The 20,342-nt window shown below is 36.6% G+C and overlaps 3 protein-coding genes across 3 annotated transcripts; all 3 read left to right on the top strand.

Moving 5' to 3' along the window:
- Positions 1-4: 4 nt before the first annotated feature.
- On the top strand, positions 5-5,276 carry LOC110750347 (subtilisin-like protease SBT3.6). The gene is made up of 11 exons (XM_021950656.2): positions 5-361; positions 472-563; positions 1,141-1,238; positions 1,353-1,508; positions 1,592-1,703; positions 1,947-2,490; positions 3,223-3,320; positions 3,419-3,661; positions 4,138-4,252; positions 4,330-4,528; positions 4,612-5,276. The coding sequence occupies exons 1-11, from the start codon at positions 272-274 to the stop codon at positions 5,178-5,180; spliced, it is 2,316 nt and encodes a 771-aa protein (XP_021806348.2). The 5' UTR covers positions 5-271; the 3' UTR covers positions 5,181-5,276.
- A 4,237-nt stretch (positions 5,277-9,513) lies between these two features.
- LOC110750335 (GATA transcription factor 5) lies at positions 9,514-11,247 on the top strand. The gene is made up of 3 exons (XM_021950644.2): positions 9,514-9,673; positions 9,825-10,129; positions 10,224-11,247. The coding sequence occupies exons 2-3, from the start codon at positions 9,827-9,829 to the stop codon at positions 10,893-10,895; spliced, it is 975 nt and encodes a 324-aa protein (XP_021806336.1). The 5' UTR covers positions 9,514-9,673; positions 9,825-9,826; the 3' UTR covers positions 10,896-11,247.
- A 3,417-nt stretch (positions 11,248-14,664) lies between these two features.
- LOC110750318 (coiled-coil 90B-like protein (DUF1640)) lies at positions 14,665-17,545 on the top strand. Its single transcript, XM_021950621.2, has 6 exons — positions 14,665-15,087; positions 15,231-15,290; positions 16,363-16,439; positions 16,565-16,621; positions 16,727-16,793; positions 16,888-17,545. Exons 1-6 carry the CDS (start codon positions 14,770-14,772, stop codon positions 17,005-17,007), a joined length of 699 nt encoding a protein of 232 aa, XP_021806313.1. The 5' UTR covers positions 14,665-14,769; the 3' UTR covers positions 17,008-17,545.
- The last annotated feature ends 2,797 nt before the right edge of the window (positions 17,546-20,342 follow it).

Raw genomic sequence — 20,342 nt, 5'->3', positions numbered from 1 at the left:
CAACGTGCAAAAACCCCTTTTGTCTGCCACGTCAATGTTTTAATGCTTTCTAGGAGTAGAAATAACTTTTATAACTTTCGACATCCCAAATGAGGAGACTTTCAGTCAACCCTCTTGGCCTTGAATATGCTTTCCCACGATGACCACAAGAAAACCAATATCACTTTCATCTCACCTATCAGTGCCCACCAACAACTAACAACAACCCAACAATTTATTAAGTCAAGAGGTGTTTTTGGCTTTGCCATTTTCAGGCCTCACTCACAATCGCATGGCTTCTTCTTCTGGGATTATTGCCACCCTTTTTCTTGTTCTTGCTCTACACAGTTCTTGGGTCCTTCTCTCTTTTGCTTCCCGAAATGTGAGTCTTACTAATTTTGTGGTTTGTTCTTGGATGTTACAGTTTGATCAATTTGCTTTTATGGGTTTTTTCTTTTTTTCAATTTATAGTTGTTTTGTTGGTCTCGGCAGGTTTACATTGTTTATATGGGAGAAAGACAGCATGAAGAACCTGACCTGGTTTCTGAGTCTCACCATGAGATTCTGTCAAATGTGTTTGGAAGGTTTCGCTCTAAGCTCCTCTTTGTTAGCTTTGGTTATATGCAATAAGAAAATGTTTTGATTAATATTCATTTAATTTAAGTAAATCCAACAAAAGAAGATAAATTACTGTTGTAGGTTTACTGAGAGGAGATTATTTTGCTATATAGTTGTTGAATTTACTGTATCCAATTGTTGATTCTCATGTAAAAAAAAAAAATAACATGCTGCAACTGCTGCCTTAGTTACTATAACCAAAAGCATGTTTGGCGTGAGAAATGTGACTGAAAGTGGAATGGAAGAATTGTCATGGAAGTGGCGGTTCGTGATGACTGCCATGACAGGAAAAGCAGAAAACTCCCTTCACTGAAAATGCATATTGTATTTTCATGTATGCTGTTGTATAGCATTAGCGTGCTGATTTTGTATGCTTGGGCATGGTTTCCTTTTTTGCCTGCAATGCATGAATATGGGGTGCTCTTTGTTATGCGTTTAATTTTATTAGGCATGGACATGAAACATCATCTTGAAAGCACTTTTTAACAGGACATGATTACAGCAATACTATGAAAGTAACAGCTTGAGATAAAAAATTCACAGCAAAGAAGCTGCGAAGCAATCAATTCTGTACAGCTACAAGCATGGATTTTCAGGGTTCGCTGCTGTCCTAACTCAGTCTCAAGCCAAGCTTATTGCAGGTGTTACAATTTTGGTGAACTGTAAACTATGTTTTATTTTTTCTTTTTGAGTCAAACTTGTTCTTTGCTAACAAGTAATTGTAGTTAATGTTTCCCTTTACTGTATACTTGCAGATATCCCTGGCGTTGTTCATGTCATCCCAAACAGAGTTCTTCATTTGCATACGACTAGAAGTTGGAATTTTCTGCAAGTAAACTCTCATATTAGCAATGGAATTCTTTCAAGGAGTCAATCGGGCGCTGGGTCTATTATTGGAATCATGGACACTGGTCAGGGTTGCGAAATTCGTACACGCTTGCAAAGTGTTTTAGATCAGTTTACACCTTTACTTATAGTTTGTTTTGATACTCAGGAATTTGGCCCGAGTCTGTAAGCTTCAGAGATGATGGTATGGGAGACGTCCCATCTCGTTGGAGAGGAATATGTCAAGAAGGAGAAAAGTTTAATCGCTCCCACTGTAACAGGTTAACTTATGTCATCTTCATATTTATACATATATATAATATTTGATATTGATAGCCTCAAATACGACCTTTGTGATAACTAACCTCAACAGGAGAGGATTTTGACTAACTTTCTGGAGTCCAGTAAGGGAAGAAGTTTATTGAATCCAGATTCATCCTTGATTTACAGAGTGACTTACTTCACTGAACCAATCAGAGAATGACGTGGTTTAACATGTACTGTATTTGCTATGGTTCTTGCAGGAAAATAATTGGTGCACGGTGGTATATTAAAGGATATGAAGCTGAATTCGGAAATCTAAATACAAGTGATGGATTTGAATTTCGGTCTCCCCGAGATGCTGGAGGACATGGTACTCATACAGCATCTACTGCAGCTGGTGCTTCAATAGAAAATGCAAGCTTTATGGGATTAGCTGCAGGATTGGCAAGAGGAGGTGCTCCATCAGCTAGGTTAGCTGTTTACAAAGTTTGTTGGGCTACTGGCGGCTGCAGCTCAGCAGACCTACTAGCTGCATTTGATGATGCAATCTTTGATGGTGTAGATGTGCTGTCGGCATCTCTTGGTTCTCCACCTCCACTTCCTTCTTATGTTGAGGATGTTGTGTCCATTGGTTCTTTCCATGCTGTAGCTAAAGGAATCTCTGTTATATGCTCTGCTGGAAATTCTGGTTCATACCCTCAAACTGTCATAAATTCTGCTCCCTGGATTTTCACTGTTGCAGCGAGCACTATTGATCGGGCTTTTCCTACTGTGATTACCCTGGGAAACAATCAAACTGTTGTGGTACATCATCAGTTCCTTCTTTCAGCAATGAAATTTGTGCTTGCTTCCTATTTGACGTGATTGACACTCTGGTAAAACAAGCAATGTTATTCTCTTGATTGACAGTCTGGTGTGATATGTTGCCACCTATTTTATCAAGGCCATTGGTCAGGTAGAATAATTTATAAATGCGTGGTTCCGAGTGACGACCTGGAAACATAACATATCACATTGTCTCACAAGAGAACATTATTGCATTAGGCTATTGTGAAAGTTCCTTTCTCCGTGGTGAGAGCAATGTGTGCCTGAGTAAAGGATACTTTCACCTAATGTCAAATATTGAAGTTAAAATTTGAGACTTTTTACTATGTATGTAGCTGTTTTAAGTTTTAACAATCGAGACCAGCAATACAATGCAGGTCTATATTTGATTTAGTTTCAGAATCTGGGAGGCTGGGATTTGTTAGGAAATGTCTGGTATAGTTGTTATCCTGGTTCTGTTTTCAAAATAATTTGGGTGAGTGCTACCAAATAGAAGTGTTTTGTTTTTTTTCTCTCTTTAATCACTTCTTAAAAGTTTTCAACATTATGAATCTGCGATGTGATTCAAATGAATAATGCAATGAAATAACTTCTTATTTTGTTTGAAGTTGATATCTTAACCATAAAAATTATGTCCCTTATGCTTCAACTTGATTCTGAGTTTCCATTTAAATGTTTAAATTGGTGTTGGTAATATCAGTTCATATGCAGGGTCAGGCTTTGTATACAGGGATGGATACGAACAAGTTCTATCCTCTTGTGTATGGAGGAGACATTGCCTCTATTGACGCAGATGAAGGCAGTGCCGGGTATAAAACCTTTTTGTCTACCTTTGAGCTTAAATTCTACATGAAGCTCCTAGCTAATAGTAGAGAACACACATTATAATGGTATGCACTTTTACCAGGAACTGTGACTCAGGAACTCTAAATGATACTTTAGCAAGTGGAAAGGTGATTCTTTGTTTCCAATCTCGAACACAGAGGTTAGCTATTACTGCAATCAGAACAGTGATGAAGGTTAGGGGTGCTGGTCTCATTTTTGCTCAGTTTCCTAGCAAGGATGTTTCTTTGACCTCAGGTAGTCTACCATGTGTCCAAGTTGACTTTGCAATTGGCACATATCTGCTAACTTACATGGGAGCAACCAGGTATTTTCTAGTATGAGTAACTTTTCTTCGTGCAGAATCTGTACCACTTGGAAATAAAAATAAAGAGAGCATCTGGGTTTTCTTGCCTTTAGTTGTTGGCCCTCCTTATCATATCATTCCTCATAGAAGCCATAATTACATTTCCCTTCTATATTGGATCCGTGAACTTCCCTTTCATTTTTAATGTAAGCACTCATATGAATCTAAAGATGCTGCAAAGCCATAGTTTTGCTTTGTTATTCCACCAATTCGGGACGGTGAACTCATTTAACATTATGGAGTGTCTGGTGTAATATATATTTCTTCACATTTTTTGCATTACTTTGCAAATTTCCATCTCCATAAACACCATGCATGTTGTAAGCTTTATTCATATTTCTTACAAAGGCTTAACTACCATCGTTTGTGTTAATAATAATAAGCTGTGTGACTTTATTTTGAGGAGGACTAAGAAAAATGCCCTAACCGTGCCACAGAAATCCCGTAGTCAAGTTCAATCCAACGAAAACACAAGTGGGACAACAAATATCTCCAGAAGTGGCATTCTTCTCTTCCCGAGGACCCAATTCTCTCTCTCCTTCCATATTGAAGGTATTAAAACTGTGATATAATTTTCATTGATTTTTTTAAAGACTTTTAGGACTAACATATTCGAATGTGTTGTGCAGCCTGATATTACTGCTCCTGGTGTTAATATTTTAGCATCCTGGTCTCCTGCTCGTTCCCTATCCCAATCTCCAGATACCTTCCAAATTGAATCAGGAACTTCCATGTCTTGTCCCCACATATCTGGTATTGTTGCTCTGCTTAAAGCTATCTATCCAACATGGAGTCCTGCTGCAATAAAATCTGCCCTGGTTACAACAGGTGAGAAACTAGATTTCATGGAATTTACTGCATTCAAGAAACTTTGTAACTTCATAGACAAATAATTTTCCTTCTCTTTACAGCTTCTCTAGACGATGAATATGCTCAAAGCATTGTGGCTGAGGGAGCTCCTCACAAGCAGGCTGATCCATTTGATTATGGTGGCGGTCATGTAGATCCTAACAAAGCCATATCCCCAGGTCTCATATATGATATAGAATCCTCGGATTACATCCATTTTCTTTGCTCCATGGGCTATAACAACACAGCCATCAGCTTAGTGGCTGGGACTAAAATCACATGCCAAAAATCGACCAAATTCATTGTAAATCTTAACCTGCCTTCCATCACCATTCACGAGCTGAAGCAGAGTATGACAATATCAAGAAGGGTCACAAATGTCGGTCCGGTTAATTCTGTCTACTTTGCTCGTGTTCAAGCACCAGCCGGTGTGTCTGTGAAAGTTAAGCCATCAGTTTTGTCATTCAATTCTACTGTAAAGAAGCTGGAGTTCAAAGTTATCTTTTGTTCCCTACTAAGAGTTCAAGGAAGATTCTCTTTCGGAAATCTGTTCTGGGAAGATGGTTTGCATGTAGTGAGAATACCACTCGTAGTTCGAACTGTCCTTGATGATCTTTATGCAGTCACATGATGAATTTCCATTTTAGTTTAAATATGTGATCTAGACCATGCATAATTGTAATTTTAAATGTATCCCTATGAATCAATGGTTTATGGTTGTAACTTATGTATCGCCTGTTGCTGCATTCCTCTAAATCTGTTACCCCACCCTCGCTCAACACTTGTGCTAAAATATTTTCGTGAACAAGAATCGAATTAAACCGTCGGTATGTAGGGGACAAAATGTTAGAGGAAGACCAGAGAGAACAAAAATAAGGATATGAAGTATGCTGAACAAAGAAATCATGGCACTGCTTCTTTCGTAGAAAAGATGGAGTAAATGGACAATAACCATAGGAAAATCAGAAGTCCAATAAAAGAGAAAGAAGGGAAAGGAGTGCTGAAGCAAGAAATGCTCTGTTGTGTTTTGTCCACCTTTTGTCTTTCTCTGATAAATATTTTTCTCTTTCTCTTGTCTTTTTTTATTATTTATTTATGCCGACATGATATTGGTGATAGCGAGAGAAACACAATGAGGAAATGAAAGGGATAAAAAGTCAAGGCATAATAGTCTATTCATTCCAAAAATAAATACAAAAAATTAAAAGATCTCTATAGACGAGCTGATCATGAAACTCTATTTTTCGTATCAAAAAAAGAATTTGGAACTCTATTTTTCTATAATAAAAGATGCTATTGTTGTACAACGCATAGCAGGAGCATTTTTCTAGTCTATTTTTTTTTCGGATTTTAGTCTTTTATAGTATTTTTAGATCATGGAGAAAGAATTATTGATAAAACTGGAGAAAAAAAATTGACTGAATGGATCTCGAACTTCTACATTTAGCGACTGTGCATTTGCCCGCATTTCGCAATATCTAAACCATTCTAATAATTTAACGACTCTTGATATGTGATGTAGAACGCTTAACACTTACCTACGTGGACCGTTGGGATCGCATTCATGCATGAGGATTGTCTTAATAACCTATTCTAAATAAGTGTCTTTTCACATATGGGAGTTATTTTAGTTCATGAATAAGGTTATGGAGAGTTTTTTCATCTTTGTGAGTTATAGGGAGATTTAATGTGAAGTTATCATTAGGAGGGAAGTTGAGATAGGAAAGGTTTAGGGGAGTTATAAAGAGTTATCTCATCATAATTGTCTAATCTTATCTTATCTCATCTTATGGGGAGTTATGAGGAGTTATCTCATCTTGATTGAGAGGCTCCTATAAATAATGCATGAAATTATAAGGAAGGGAGCAGTTTGTGAATCAGTTTATGAATAAAATTTTGAGAAGAACTTTCTCTTTTCTATCAACTTGGTATTCCATGGGAATCAAAAAGGCATAGAGCCATTTGTTCTTGGCTATTCTCATTCAAGAGAATCAACAAGGATTAAAGGTTATTTGTTTTATTTCTTTGCCCACTATGAATGTTGTCAATATGACATGCATCTATTTAATTAAGAGATATTTAGTCATATACCCATTCTTAGCACAAAAAATATAAATAAACCCTACACAATTTAATTGCTATAAACAAACCAAAAAAAAAACCCGAAAAATAACAGGTGGCTCTTGATTATTAAATTACTTTGATGACCTATTGAGTTTTTTGGGTTTGTTTATGAGATTTTGGGGTTGGGCTTGTTTTAAGAAATCGATGGCAATTTTGCAATTTATAAGAAGTTAAAAGCCTTTTTGTTATGTTGTAAATGGGTTTTGGTTGTGTTTCTAAAGTCCATTTCATATGGGTATTTTTATAATTTAGACCCCTATATTGAGTATAATAGTGAATCTCCTTTTAATTAACTACAACTTAACACTGTTAAGTTTAAAAGAATTATTAAAACAAAATAAAACAAAACAATAAAGAAAAAATTAAAAACCTAGCAACCATCCTACCTACCTGACCCCGCGACTGCCATCCCACCCCTGATTCCTCTCAACCGTCCACAAATCTCTCCCTCTCTTCCATGAATGTGCATCATAGCAGCTATGGTTTTTTCTTATCGTAGGTTTATCTTTGCATCATAGTTAAATACCTGACCCCGACTGCTATCATATCAAAAATATGAGAGAGAGAAAGAGAGAGAGAGAGAGAGAGAGAGAGAGAGAGAGAGAGAGAGAGAGAGGGAAAATAGGAGAGGAGGTTGGTTGTGAGGAGGGAAGGGGGTTGCCGTGACTGGGGTGGGGTGGGGTGTGTCATGAGTGGCTGATAGGTTTATGGTTTTTTCTCTATTGTTTTGTTTTCTTTATTTTAATTTATTTAGACTTAATGGTGTTAAGTAGGAATTATATGGATGGGTATCATAATTTAAAAATTGACATGTCATATTTTGAGTCATAAGATTATTAGAATGGTTTAAATCTTGCGAAATGTAGGTAAATGCAGTCACTAAATGTAGAGGCTTAGGATCCTTGTATGAAGTACGAGATTTAGCCTTAAGTTTCTTTTATTATTGTTAATAGACAAGACACACAAAGCTCAAGTGGTTAAGAGTCGTTACTTGTAACTAAGGTATTAGTATTAGGTCATGTAATAGCATATTTAAAATAATTCAGCATCTTACTTATGTATAGTATGTATTAGTATTATCATCTCCAATTCAATGTAATCTAATACGATACAATTCCATTCAATCGAATTTCAGTCACCAAACATAACCATAGTGCTATTTACGAGTCTTCCCCCACAACACAAGAATCCAAAAGGGCCAGCAAGAAGTCCAAGGAGGCCATGGTGCAACATGCTTTTTAACACGTGTTTGACAACGTGGAGCACTAAGCTTTGAAATTTCCAAATTGAAAACCAAATCTGGAAGCCACCCCCAAAACGCATGCCACTTTTGCTTTTGAGAATCCCTGTTTTCCACTCTGTTTTTTTTTGTTTTTTTGGGTCTGATCCTGTTTTCCACTCTAAGCAATCAAAAACTATTCAAAAATATCATTCTCGGAAACGCGTGGGTCATATTACTTATTACTAATTATCAATCAATTATCATTAGGCCTCCCTCAAATTAGAAAATATTAGGCGCGGGAAATACGTTGCAGGTTAACCAGAAAAGGTGGCGCGATTAACGCGTACAAGCAAAGCAAGCCATCGCAATCCCAATCTCGTAATAAACTGTGAGTCCAAGGGCGAATGTTGAGGGTAAAAATGCCACCCACACACAAACACCAACGATTGGCGGTTTCCTGGGTGGTTCGTTTTGTTTTGAACCATCCTAGCGCCAAAAATCTCCACAATCCATTGTCACCAATCAACGCAACACCAACCGCTCATTCAAACATTCAAATATCTTTGCTTCTTGATAGGTCTTGTTTGCAAATAATCCAATGTCAACAATAACATTCAAAATATAGATTATTCGAACACTAATAGAAAACTCTTGTGATTTACGATTAGTTACATAAATACATGTCCAATCATTATCTTAAGCTCTGGTTTTCGATGAGAAAGTGGACCATGAAACTCTTTCTTCCTATCAAAAGTCAATTCCACACTCATAATACATATTACTATTGTAAACAAAATAATTGGCAAAAATATTTGTATCATCTCATTATTACCTCCGCGGGAATTAGAAAGAAGTTCAAAAACCATTCGTAATTAAGAATAGTTAAAAGAAAGTTATATGCTATTCAATACACACATTCTGGCATGTTTACTTATTAGTAATGGATATCGGAATGATTCCAATCCTTATTCCTCAATGTTTACTAACATATGGGTATTTGAATGATTCAAATCCTCACTTCCCCTAAGTTTACTTACACATGAGAAATGAAAAAAAAATTATGGAAGGTCCATGGTAAAATCCGTTATCAAACACCCTTAAAATTAGGAATCAGATCAACAAGGGGGAGTAGTTGATCCGATTCCAAATTCCCCAATTCATGACTTCTCCCATTCATTCTAAGTAAATACGTTAGAGAGCATATCAAATACTCAATATCAGTATAATGACGTGATATGACGATCCACATTTGATGTCATTTCTTAACTTTATAAGATTTTGGGCTGGTTGGAGAAGTTGGAAGGGATGGAAGCTTGAAGTTGAGATGTCACAAGCCAATGCCATGAAGGTCACGGCCTTACACAGGTCATAAAGGTCATAGTCAAACCCTACTAGAATTTGTTCATGGGGAGGGAGGGACTTGGTCCGAATAGGCCAAGCATGCCATTGCCAACCCTTTAAGACCGGAATAGTCAGCCTCCCAGCCACACCCACCAAATGTCACACGCATGCCAAAATCACCCCATCTCATTATTTTTAATTTGTACTAAATTTACATAAAATAAAATAAAATAAATAAATACAGGCAGACACTGAAAGAGATAGATAAAAACAAACACAAAACCAATAACTCAGCACTTGCTTTGCCCACAACACCAGCCTTTATTTCAGTGTTTTTTAACCCAACAAACTCTCTCTCTCTGACCCCATCATCTTCCACAGTTTCCATCTTCCTCTGCTCCTTTTCCTCCTCTATCTTCCTTCTTTCATCTTATCAGGTACTCCCTTTTAAAATAATGAACTAATATAATTAAAAAACTGCAGTAAATTAAACCCATGTAGAACTAAAGCAGAGCAAACTACAGGTTTAATTTATTCTTTATATATTTCTTTGGGTTAAATTTTGATGATGAGGTTTTGGGTTTGTAGAAATGGAGCTCTGCATGGAAGCAAAGGCTTTGAAATCAAGTTTACGCAGAGAACTGGCCTTGAAGTCGACCCAGCAAGCTTTTATTGATGAGTTTTGGTGCGCCACTGGAATTTCTGGTGTACCCAGTGAAGATTTTTCAGTGGACGACCTTCTCGACCTCTCTAATGGCGAATTCGAAGATGGGTCTGTTGAAGAAGAAGAAGAAGAAAAGGACTCAGTTTCTGTGGATGATGAAAGTTCCAATTCAAGCAACTTTGTCTCTGCTGACTCTGAGTCTGCTCTGGCCAGCCAACTCTTAGTCCCGGTAACAAGCTTTGACGTAACAATTTTTGCTTGAATTTTCTGTTAAATTAAGAAATTATTTGAAATTAATTTATGGGTTTTTTTGGGTTTTACAGGATGATGATTTAGCAGGGCTTGAATGGGTTTCTCACTTTGTGGATGATTCTCTGTTAGACCTCTCTCTGCTTCACCCAGTCGGTACCCAAAAACCGGAGGCTCTTGCCTTGACCCCGTCTGAACCGGAGGCGAAGCCGGTTCAATCAAGACCCACATGGTTTCCTTCGCAAGTTCCAGTGAAACCCAGGACCAAGCGTTGCAGAGCGGCCAGTCGAGTTTGGTCGTACCCGTCTTCGTCTTCACCATCGTCGTCGTCTTCTTGTTCTTCTGGGTTTTCATTTTCAACGCCTTGTCCTATCTTCAACAACCCGGTTCACAACACCGACGTGTTTGTCGGTGAACCGGCAACCAAGAAACAGAAGAAGAAACCGGCGGTTCAAACCGGGGTCGATGGTTCAGTTGGGGTACAGTTTCAGAGGAGGTGTAGTCATTGCCATGTTCAAAAGACCCCACAATGGAGAACCGGTCCTCTTGGTGCCAAAACTCTATGCAATGCGTGCGGGGTCCGGTTCAAGTCTGGTCGGCTATTTCCGGAGTATAGACCCGCATGCAGTCCGACTTTTTCTGGTGACGTCCACTCGAATAGTCACCGCAAAGTGTTGGAGATGAGGAAGAGAAAAGAGGCGGGCGGACCCGAGTCCGGGTTGAACCGAGTGATTCCGAGTTTTTGAGGGTTTATAACTAGATAAAGCGAACTTAAACCCGGTTTGTTTTGTGTTGTACATTTTTGTGGTCGTAGTGTAGTGGTAGGCTCTTAGGGAGCTTCTAGTCTTTAGCCTCAGTTTTAGGCCTTTAGCTTTATACTTTTTCTTTTTCCTTTAATTATTTGGGTGATGTTATGAATGTGTTTTGCAGGTCTAAATTCTAATGGAGGGAGGGAGAGATAGATATAGATATTAGGACTGAGTTACAGGAGGTTTTTGTTTTGCAGGTCTGTTTTAGAGTTTAATGGAGTCTTTGGACCTTTTCATTTGTTCTTCTTTTAATTTCATTTCAACAAGGCTTTGAAATGTTCAAACGTAAGCAGTGGTTCAGCGGTTTTTGATGGATGTTGAAACTTCAATCTTGAAAGGCCCACATGAGAGACAGAGAATGCTGAGCTGGTGAAATTGGGGGAAGAAAAAAACATTATTGAGTAGGTCAATCATATGGCATGTTTGGAAAAAAAAAATCATATGGCATGACTCATCATTTAAAAAATTATTATACATCACATATTTGATTATATTTGACATATGTCCATCCTCAGAGGAAAAAAACTTGCATGAAGTGGAGATAATACTATGTTGCTATACTCGATTAATAACACAATGATATGTGGAAAAACTATTATACATATCATTGCATTATTAATCGGGGATAGCAAAAAGTGTTATCCATGTTGCATGAGAGATTCTCTCCATTCAAAGAGATAAATTTTGTGACAAACGCTTTAGCCGCTTACGGTCATACGACTAACTCGTTCCATATTTGGAGGGTTGTCCGACAATACTCTCATTTTTTCAAAAAGAAAAAAAAAAACATATGCATCACAGCACGGCAGATACACTTGCACTTGCCACATATGCTAAGTGAAAGATATTAAGAAGAAATTTCATCCTTAAAGCAATAAGTGAGAAGACTAGGTCTAGGAGTGAAACTTATCGGTTGTATTATTTTTGTAAAGAGATTTAGAGCTTAACGTATCCTATCTATTCCACTATTTTTCTGAAAAGATACTTGACTTTAGGGGTCGTGTCACTGGTGTGGTTCCACTTGAAGTCAGACCAATCAAACATTAAGCAATGCAGTTTGGTTTGGTTTAAGGGCATGTTTACGTAACTAGAATGGGAATTGGTAGAATAGGAGTCATTATCATTCCGAATGACTTATTTATTTACTTACACGGGTGGAATGAACAGTAATGTGGGGCTCATAATAAATCTCATTTATGATTCCTAATATTGAAGAGATTTGATTCCAGAAAAGGAAATGAGGAATTGGAGAAGAGTGAAAGGGAATTTTCGTAATCATTTTTTTTCTTTTTTCTTTTTTCATTTTGATTCATGATGGATAGTAAACATTTTAATGGGAATGAACTCTAGTTTCATTCTGATTCCTGACAGTTAGTAAACAATTGGAATGCATGCCTCCGATTCTTAGTTAACATGATTCCTGCTTAACACGATTCATGGTTACTCAAATTCCTGCTTATCTTGATTTATGATTAGTAAACATGCCATAAGTTAAAATGAAAGGATAAATCAAAGCAAACCAAATCATTATTGGACGGCTTGGTTTAAGCGATTTGGCTAAGCTCAAAACTCTCTCTTTTTAGCGGCTAAGGTCAATATAGAGAGCTTCAGTTGAGGGATTCCTCAAATAGGGACACCCTTGTAGGGCTCACCATGCATTGTATTTCAATGATTTGAACAATCTAGTTTTTACATATTCCCTCAAAGATCAACTCAGGAAAAAATCACTTGAATCCAAAACCATTTGACCACTCAATTAGATGGTTGTTATTATAGTCTTTTCTTGAAGCAAAGTGTTCATCTATTTTGTTGGTCCCAACTGACTTAATGATTTTCACTTTGCCTGATTTTTTGTAAGGATGATCTATGAATGAAGACTTGAAAATTAGACGTTTTGGATCATTGAATTTTTTTTTGTAGGGTATCCTAAAGGGTTTTATTTGAAAGATCCCTCAATGACTATATATATATATATATATGAGTCTCTAGTCTGGACATCCGTATAGCTTTTAATATGCGGATTGATGCTTTAACCAGTTTTCTTGCATCCAACTACTTGTTTAGATAACTCACAACTTACATTAAGATGAAACAACACAGTGGAACACCAATTACAAAGGCAACAGCCATTAGGGCTCGCAGTTAACTCAATAAACATCATCCAAAGTTTCATGAAAATTTTTCAAGTTTTTCTTACAATTTCCGTGATTTTTATTCAATTTGTATCGATATCGATAATATCCCAATATTTCCATCGAAATTTCCGTATTTTTAGACTATCGATATTTCCAAAACCATCAATATTTTAGATCTTGATTAAAACAAACGACATTGAATATTTCTTACTTCTTATGACTTTATGAAGCCAAATTGTCAACTTGACAATCTTAACAATTTCAAACAAATAAGGTCAACATTGCATCTCACTGTTCTAATTTCTAAATCTCTAAGTTGCTACCAATATTCAACATTCATAAAAGAAACAAACAATTTGATTATATTAAATATTAATATCAACGCGCTGAAAGAAGCATCATAATAAATGATAATAGCCAATAAAAAGTGCCAAGTGCCATAAAAAGGGACACTAGAACAATTAAGCTTAAAATTAATATATGCAATTTGGTTTGATTAATACGATTTTCGTATAGAACAAACCGAATCAAACCAAACTAATTACTATTTAGTTGAATTTGCTCCAAAATTACACTTTTTTGAGTGTTAAAACTGAACCAAACTAGTTAATATATTGGTTTGATTCGGCCCTACTTAACATCAACGGAGTGAAGAGATCTTAATGCCCAATGGGGCTTCAATGGAAAACTTAATGGCCCACCACCCTTTTTGGTGATTTAGTTACCCATATCTTGGGGATCTTGATGTGCCACTGCCAAGGGCATATGAGGAAGAAATCATGATTGGGGTATTGCTCTACACGACACCATGAATGAAACCACAAAATTCCTAAGAAAGAAAAGCCCAAACTATATATGGTCAAACTAAACAAAAGGTTGTGTTAATAGAGCCAATCGTTGCTGCTAGTAATTGTATAGGGAAACCCTTTTGCAGGAAGATACCAAGATATCAAAAGCTATCAAGGAGAACTAGCAACTAGAAAAATAGACAATCGCTTATGAAATCCAATCATGTGTTGACACCTGGCCTAGTCGCATCTTTTGAAATTTATAGGATTAATGGGTAAAACTAGAAAGTGAGACAACAGTAGCCATTAAAAAAAAAAGTAAAATAGTAATTTCACAAGTTTTAAAAAAAACATTTTGTTTTATAAAATAAATATACGCGGCCTTTTTGGTCTGAACCATGAGGTGGTCTTGGATCGGCCCCAACTATGGGTGGCACCTTTAAGCCTTAACCACAACCCAGACTAATCCTCACTCACACCGGGCCCGTAAGGGGTAAAGTGAGACAACAGTAGCCATTAAAAAAAAAAGTAAAATAGTAATTTCAGAAGTTAAAAAAAAAACATTTTGTTTTATAAAATAAATATACGCGGCCTTTGCTAACTGTACTAGACTTGACTTTTTTTTTTTTTTTTTTTTTTTTTTGGGTTCAAAGTACTAGACTTGACTTGGGCAAGGCCCTAACGCTAAGACGTACTGGACCAAAGACCGAGAAGAAGAGATATAAACGCAAGACGTGTGCTTTTCGCGCACGCAACCGCAAAAAAAAAAAACACACGAACGCATAATAAAAAGCCACCCACCCATCCATGTTTTTTTCGCCGCCTCTCTCACTTCAAATATACTTTACCCAAACAAAACATTTTTCTTTGTAAATCGAAAACAAATCTATGGCGCTCTGCAAGCGCGTGCTTCAAACCGGTGCCGATTCCGCGTTTCTCTTCTCCAGCTTCCGACGAAACCTCTACTCGCCTTCTTCGACGGGCAACAATGGATATGGGCTCTTCAGCAGGCAGATTTCGGGACTGGTCAAACCGAATGGGAATCGCGCGTTTCTCGTGGACACGTTGGCTCTGGTCAGGGGTTTGGAGGCCAAAGGCGTGCCGACGAAGCAGGCGGAGGCGATCACAGCTGCGATCACTGAAGTTCTGAACGATAGCTTGGAGAATGTGGCTCATGCTTTTGTTTCCAAAGCGGAAATGCAGAAGGTAAAACTGTTCTCCAACTGTTTGTTGATTTGCTTCAATGAAGTTTTAGCTGCGGTGTTAGTTTAGAAGTTGCACGCATTATGTTCGATGTTTTTACGGCGAATCTTGTTGTAGTTTTGATGCGTTTTCTTTGGTGTTTGTAGGCTGGAATGCTACAAGAATCAAACCTGTCCAAGTTTAAGTCTGAAGTAAAAAGCTCACAGGTTCTAACAGATTTCTCCATCCTTCTTTCTTAAAAGTTATTCTTTTGGTTTAGTCTTTAATGAAATTTGTTGTCATTAGCTTAGTCGTTTTCAGCCACAATTTTTCTTTATTTACTCCTTAATGCAATCTCAGTGTGGGGTAGGGGGTTTTGGTGGGCTTGATATTAACATGTGACAAAATCACGTTGAGCATTGTTGACCACGATCAGCTTGGGCTTGTTTTGCCTTTCACATCATTGCACAAAACTAAATGTACAGAGGCATGCATGTCATCCAAAACCGTAAGCCAAGGGGAAAATACTGACCGGTTTCTATTTTTGGATGGTTAACCTAGAAACAAAAGCAAAACATATGGTGGTCGTTTCGTAGGTAGATTTGAAGGTGGCCTGATGGAAGGCTGTGTTGACTTGAGTTTTTTAGGGAGAATTGAAAATATGGAAATTAGCAAGTGTTTTCACAGCAGGATTTGCAGGGGATAGGTTTGATCCCCAACGTGCTGTCACCTTTCGTTGAATAATCAGAAAATTGACCTGTTTCTTCCAAGGGTTGACTAAACTAATCAATATTCTCCTGAAGGTTTCTATCGTGAAATGCTCAATGAAGTGCATTTCTTGCTTCATAATAAATCAAGGAATTCATTTTGGAAAACTGACTTGATATCCTTGCATAGATGAAGAAGTAGTAGAGATGCCATTCACATTTCTAATTTGAACTTCCAGTTCAACAACAAAATCCCTTCAAGAGACTAAGGACCTTAAATCTGTAAACATTTGTGCCGTATGTTCTTCCAGATCTGGAAAATGCTCATTCAAGCACCTTTCCACTTCAAATGAGTTGAATAAGTCCATGCATTGCTTTTCTCAACGTATTTATATCTTATGTTCACGTTCAGTACTAGATGCATGTGATGGTTTTAGGATTCTGGTAAACACTTTTGATGAAGCATCATATTCTGAATATTCCTTTATATAAGACCAAAATAAATAATCATTAATAGTAGTACATTCTTAATAGTACTTTATATGGACCAATATCTTTGTGTTGATTCTAATTAACCCACAACTTTGCATAGGAGCACCATTTTTCGATGTTGCAACGTGAGACTGAAAAACTTCGGGGTGACATAGAGAAAATGCGTAGTGAATTGAGGTATGTCTTATGATGTATAACGTTTGTGGTTTCTACCATCAGGTGGCATATTGGCTCTTAACTTATTTTTTTCAATATTTTATTGTGTTATGTTCTGAGCTCAAATATTTTATTTCCTGAAACAGATACGAGATTGACAAGGTTACAGCTGGGCAACGCTTGGATCTAAATCTTGAAAGAGGGTAAGCAAACTTTTGTTTTTCTCTGTACTATTGTATCTATAATCTTCAGTAATTCTTTTTTTGGTTCTTGATACTGTTATAATTAGTACTTATGCCTGAGTGCAGGCGCATACGCGATGAGCTAGCCAATCAAAATGCAGAAACCACCAATCTCACAAACAAACTTGACCGAGTGAGCACCATTACTACACTGGAAGTTTTCTGGTTTGCATCAATTGATTATAACATTGAATTTTATTTAAACTTTGTTTGAACCTTGTTTACAGGAAATTCATACTTTAAGAGCTCAGTTGGAAGCTGCAAAGTACGATGTGATCAAATATTGCATAGGAACCCTTGTCTCCATATCTGCAGTTGGTCTCGCTGTACTTCGTATTTTGTTGTAGGATTATAGCTACTTTGATGGTCAAATGTGACACAGAAACTCAAAGGTCACTATTCTTTTCATGGCAAGGTGATGCTAGATCCGTTACAGGGTTATAGCTACTCTGGTCATGTCAATTTGATTCTAGAACAATCAGTTAAATGAATGGAAATGTGAGATTGTGAAAAGCCAAATCACAGCTGGCCTTGTTTTCTTTCCCCTTTGCCATATTTGAGAGGCAAACGAGGAAATAAATGATACAGTCTGCAATCACTCTTATTTGTTAGGATACTAGTTCTGAAGTCTTAGTTTAGTTCTTACAGGGAAAAGCACTTTCAGCGGCAAAGCTGATTGGTCGCCTGTTCTTGCATATCCCTAAACACTTGTATCAGCAATGTATGATGTGGCTGAAGGTATTGTAACTCTGGCCACCTTTTCATTCGTTTTTCCAAATTACTTTACATACAGAATTTGCTATTTGCTTTGTTAAAATCTTCTGACATTGTTTTGATTAAGTAAATTTTTTAATTTTTAATTTTGGAACAATGCTCGTTCTCGGATCACTCGATGAAGCTCATTTAGTTTACTATATCTCTTCAATATGTATTGACATGCTATGTTTGTCAAATTCTTTGAGTCAACATGTTACAGTTGGTTGTCCCTATTGCAGCTGCTAGTTCTAGTCTGAGTAGGACAATAGTTAATTTTCCCGTAACTCTGATCATGAAATTGGGTTAAGATTATAGCACCAAAGAAATTGGATTAGGGATTATGTTCGTGAGGATGGGGTTATGGTTATTGTTAGTTCATAGCAAGGGCCGGCTCTAAGTGCGTCTAAGAGATCAAGGACCCGATTTCCTAACATAAAGTCCATTATTGAAGGCATGGCAGTCGTGACCAACTTCACATACCCTTTATAGAATATCATTAGCCAACAAGCAACCCGACAATCGATGATAATCCCCTAAGATTAGCATTTAGAAACTCTAATTCCCAACACAATCGCAATTTAAATTCCCAAAGATTAGCTAACTAAAACCATTAAAAACCTAAATCACATATCTTGGTTCTTTGTATTCAACTTGTCATGACTCAATTAATTCACATGTCTCCTCACGATTAGCCTAACAGCAAAACTACATTTTCAAAATTTTACTATGTAAGAGCATTCACAATGAGCTTCTTAAATCACCTCTTTAGCTAAAATTTAGGGAAGAATTAAAAAAACCCACCTCCAATCATGCTCCCTATCCAGCTTCTAAAATAGGGAGACCTCTAGGAGCTCCTAAATTTAAGGAGAGAGAAAGGGCTCCTAGTGACTCCCTATAATTAAATATTACTATATTTTATTATTATTTAAAACAATTATTTAATGATGTCTTTAATTCTATCATTTTTTTTCTTCGGCATTTTATATTTTTAATCACCTTTCTTTTGCACACTACCAACGTCATGCACCATCTTTTCTATTCTTTTGGCTATAGGTGCTTTGCAAAGCACAAGCAAATATTTTTTTTTTCCAATTCGTTTCACTGTACACATTTATCAGCACACAAACACCCTTTTTTTTTTTCCAGTTCTTTTCCTTGTAGGTATTTTGCAAAACACAAACACTTTTAAAACACAAAAACCATAGAATTGTTTTTGTAGTTTATTATTTGGGAATATTCAGTATTTGAATATGAACATTTTATTGCAAATCAGGAATTAAATTTAAAAAGAAGTAAAGTATTAACAAGAAGTAAAGCATTTATGACTCTCCAAATTAGGGAGTATGGTTGGAGTTGAAATTTTTTAAAGAGCTCCTAAAATAGCTTTTTTTTTTGTTTTTTGTTTGTTTGTGTTTTTAGCTAAATTTTAATTAAAAAATAGGGAGCATGATTGTGGATGCTCTAAGGATACTAAAATGTTCAAATTGAAACCACATGCATAAACATGCAATTTTGTGCAAACCTTACATTATCAAATTCCTATTGACCCTTACAAGATTCAACACCTCTCATAATTGTCAGTACATAATTTTTTTGGTGCATTTTGTATCGATTTGTTATGATTATAATTTTTTTTTTGGCACCTAGTAGTTTCTTTTGATCGAAGGAGGGATTTGAATGTGAACCCTCTACTAACATTGAGATACAAAAGAATTATGTTAGACCAATTTTTGGCTATCTAATTGGTATGCATGAGTTAATTTTCTTATGAAATTTATCATATGATATGCAAATAATAAAATCTACACGAATCCTGAGTCTCTACTGTTGAAGAATATAAGTTCCACATCGAAAACTTGACTAAATAATATACAACATATAATGAATTGTTCCACTACTAATATCACTAAGGCCTTTTGTGATAAAACTCCATACCTATTGGGCTTTGTAGGTGGTTAAGTTTGAGAATATATCGATGTTGTTAGTAGTGACTGCTGACCCATCTCTTTTAATTTCACATCTACGTCATAAGCAGTCCAGATCACATATTATACATCTGACCTTTTATACAGATAATCTTTTGTATACAAAACAATATAGTAAGTCCCCAGTAATGACTTGCCACATTAACCCAATCTTCATAAAGGCGGCAGATCACATTTTAATTATATTAGAATCTCATCCTTAGATCACATTTTAATTATATAAGAACCTCATCCTTTTCTTTTCACCTTATCAAATTCATAATTTATATTAACCTGCTCACCAACCCCATGTTCAAGAACACAAACCAAGCCATGGATGATCTCCTCCTTCACCAAGCACTTGAATATCTTCTCCCATGTTGCTCATTCTTCTTCTTCAACTCATCTTTTTCATGATTGTTTTGTTCATGTCACGCCCAAAACTCCCATACCCATCAGCATTGAAAAGGGTCCAATTTCATTCAATTACTACTAACAGACACCTCCCACTCCAACTTTCTTCACATATGATGGCAATTTGAAAATTAGAAGTTAATAAATTAGTGAGAAAAAGAGACAAAATCACTAGTCTTGGGGTAGCCACCGAAAGGGTGAGAAGAGGATTGAGCAATGATTAAGCTATGAGAGAGAGAGAGAGAGAGAGAGGGGCAGCGCGAGGTCGACGATGGGTTGGGGTGGGTGGTGGCTCTTTTCTTTTTGCTTTAAGTAATGCTACTCTTACTTACCACATTTGTACATCACATTCTCCTACCACCTTATGCGGCAAATGAAATGGACAACCACATCAATAAATCATAAAAGAAAAGAAAATGTTAAATTAATTTTAATTGATGTGGATGCAGGGATGGATCTTTAATTTGGCAAACCTAGGCTATAGCCTAGGTGGCTTCTTTTTTCCAACCAAAAAAATAAAATCCTAGCTCACCCAATTTAAATATATC

Source organism: Prunus avium, chromosome 8 (assembly GCF_965620075.1).
Source record: "Prunus avium chromosome 8, drPruAviu1.hap1.1, whole genome shotgun sequence".
Lineage (NCBI taxonomy): Eukaryota > Viridiplantae > Streptophyta > Magnoliopsida > Rosales > Rosaceae > Prunus > Prunus avium.
The sequence above is the reverse complement of the archived record's forward strand: the minus strand, read 5'-3'. Positions and strand labels throughout refer to the sequence as shown.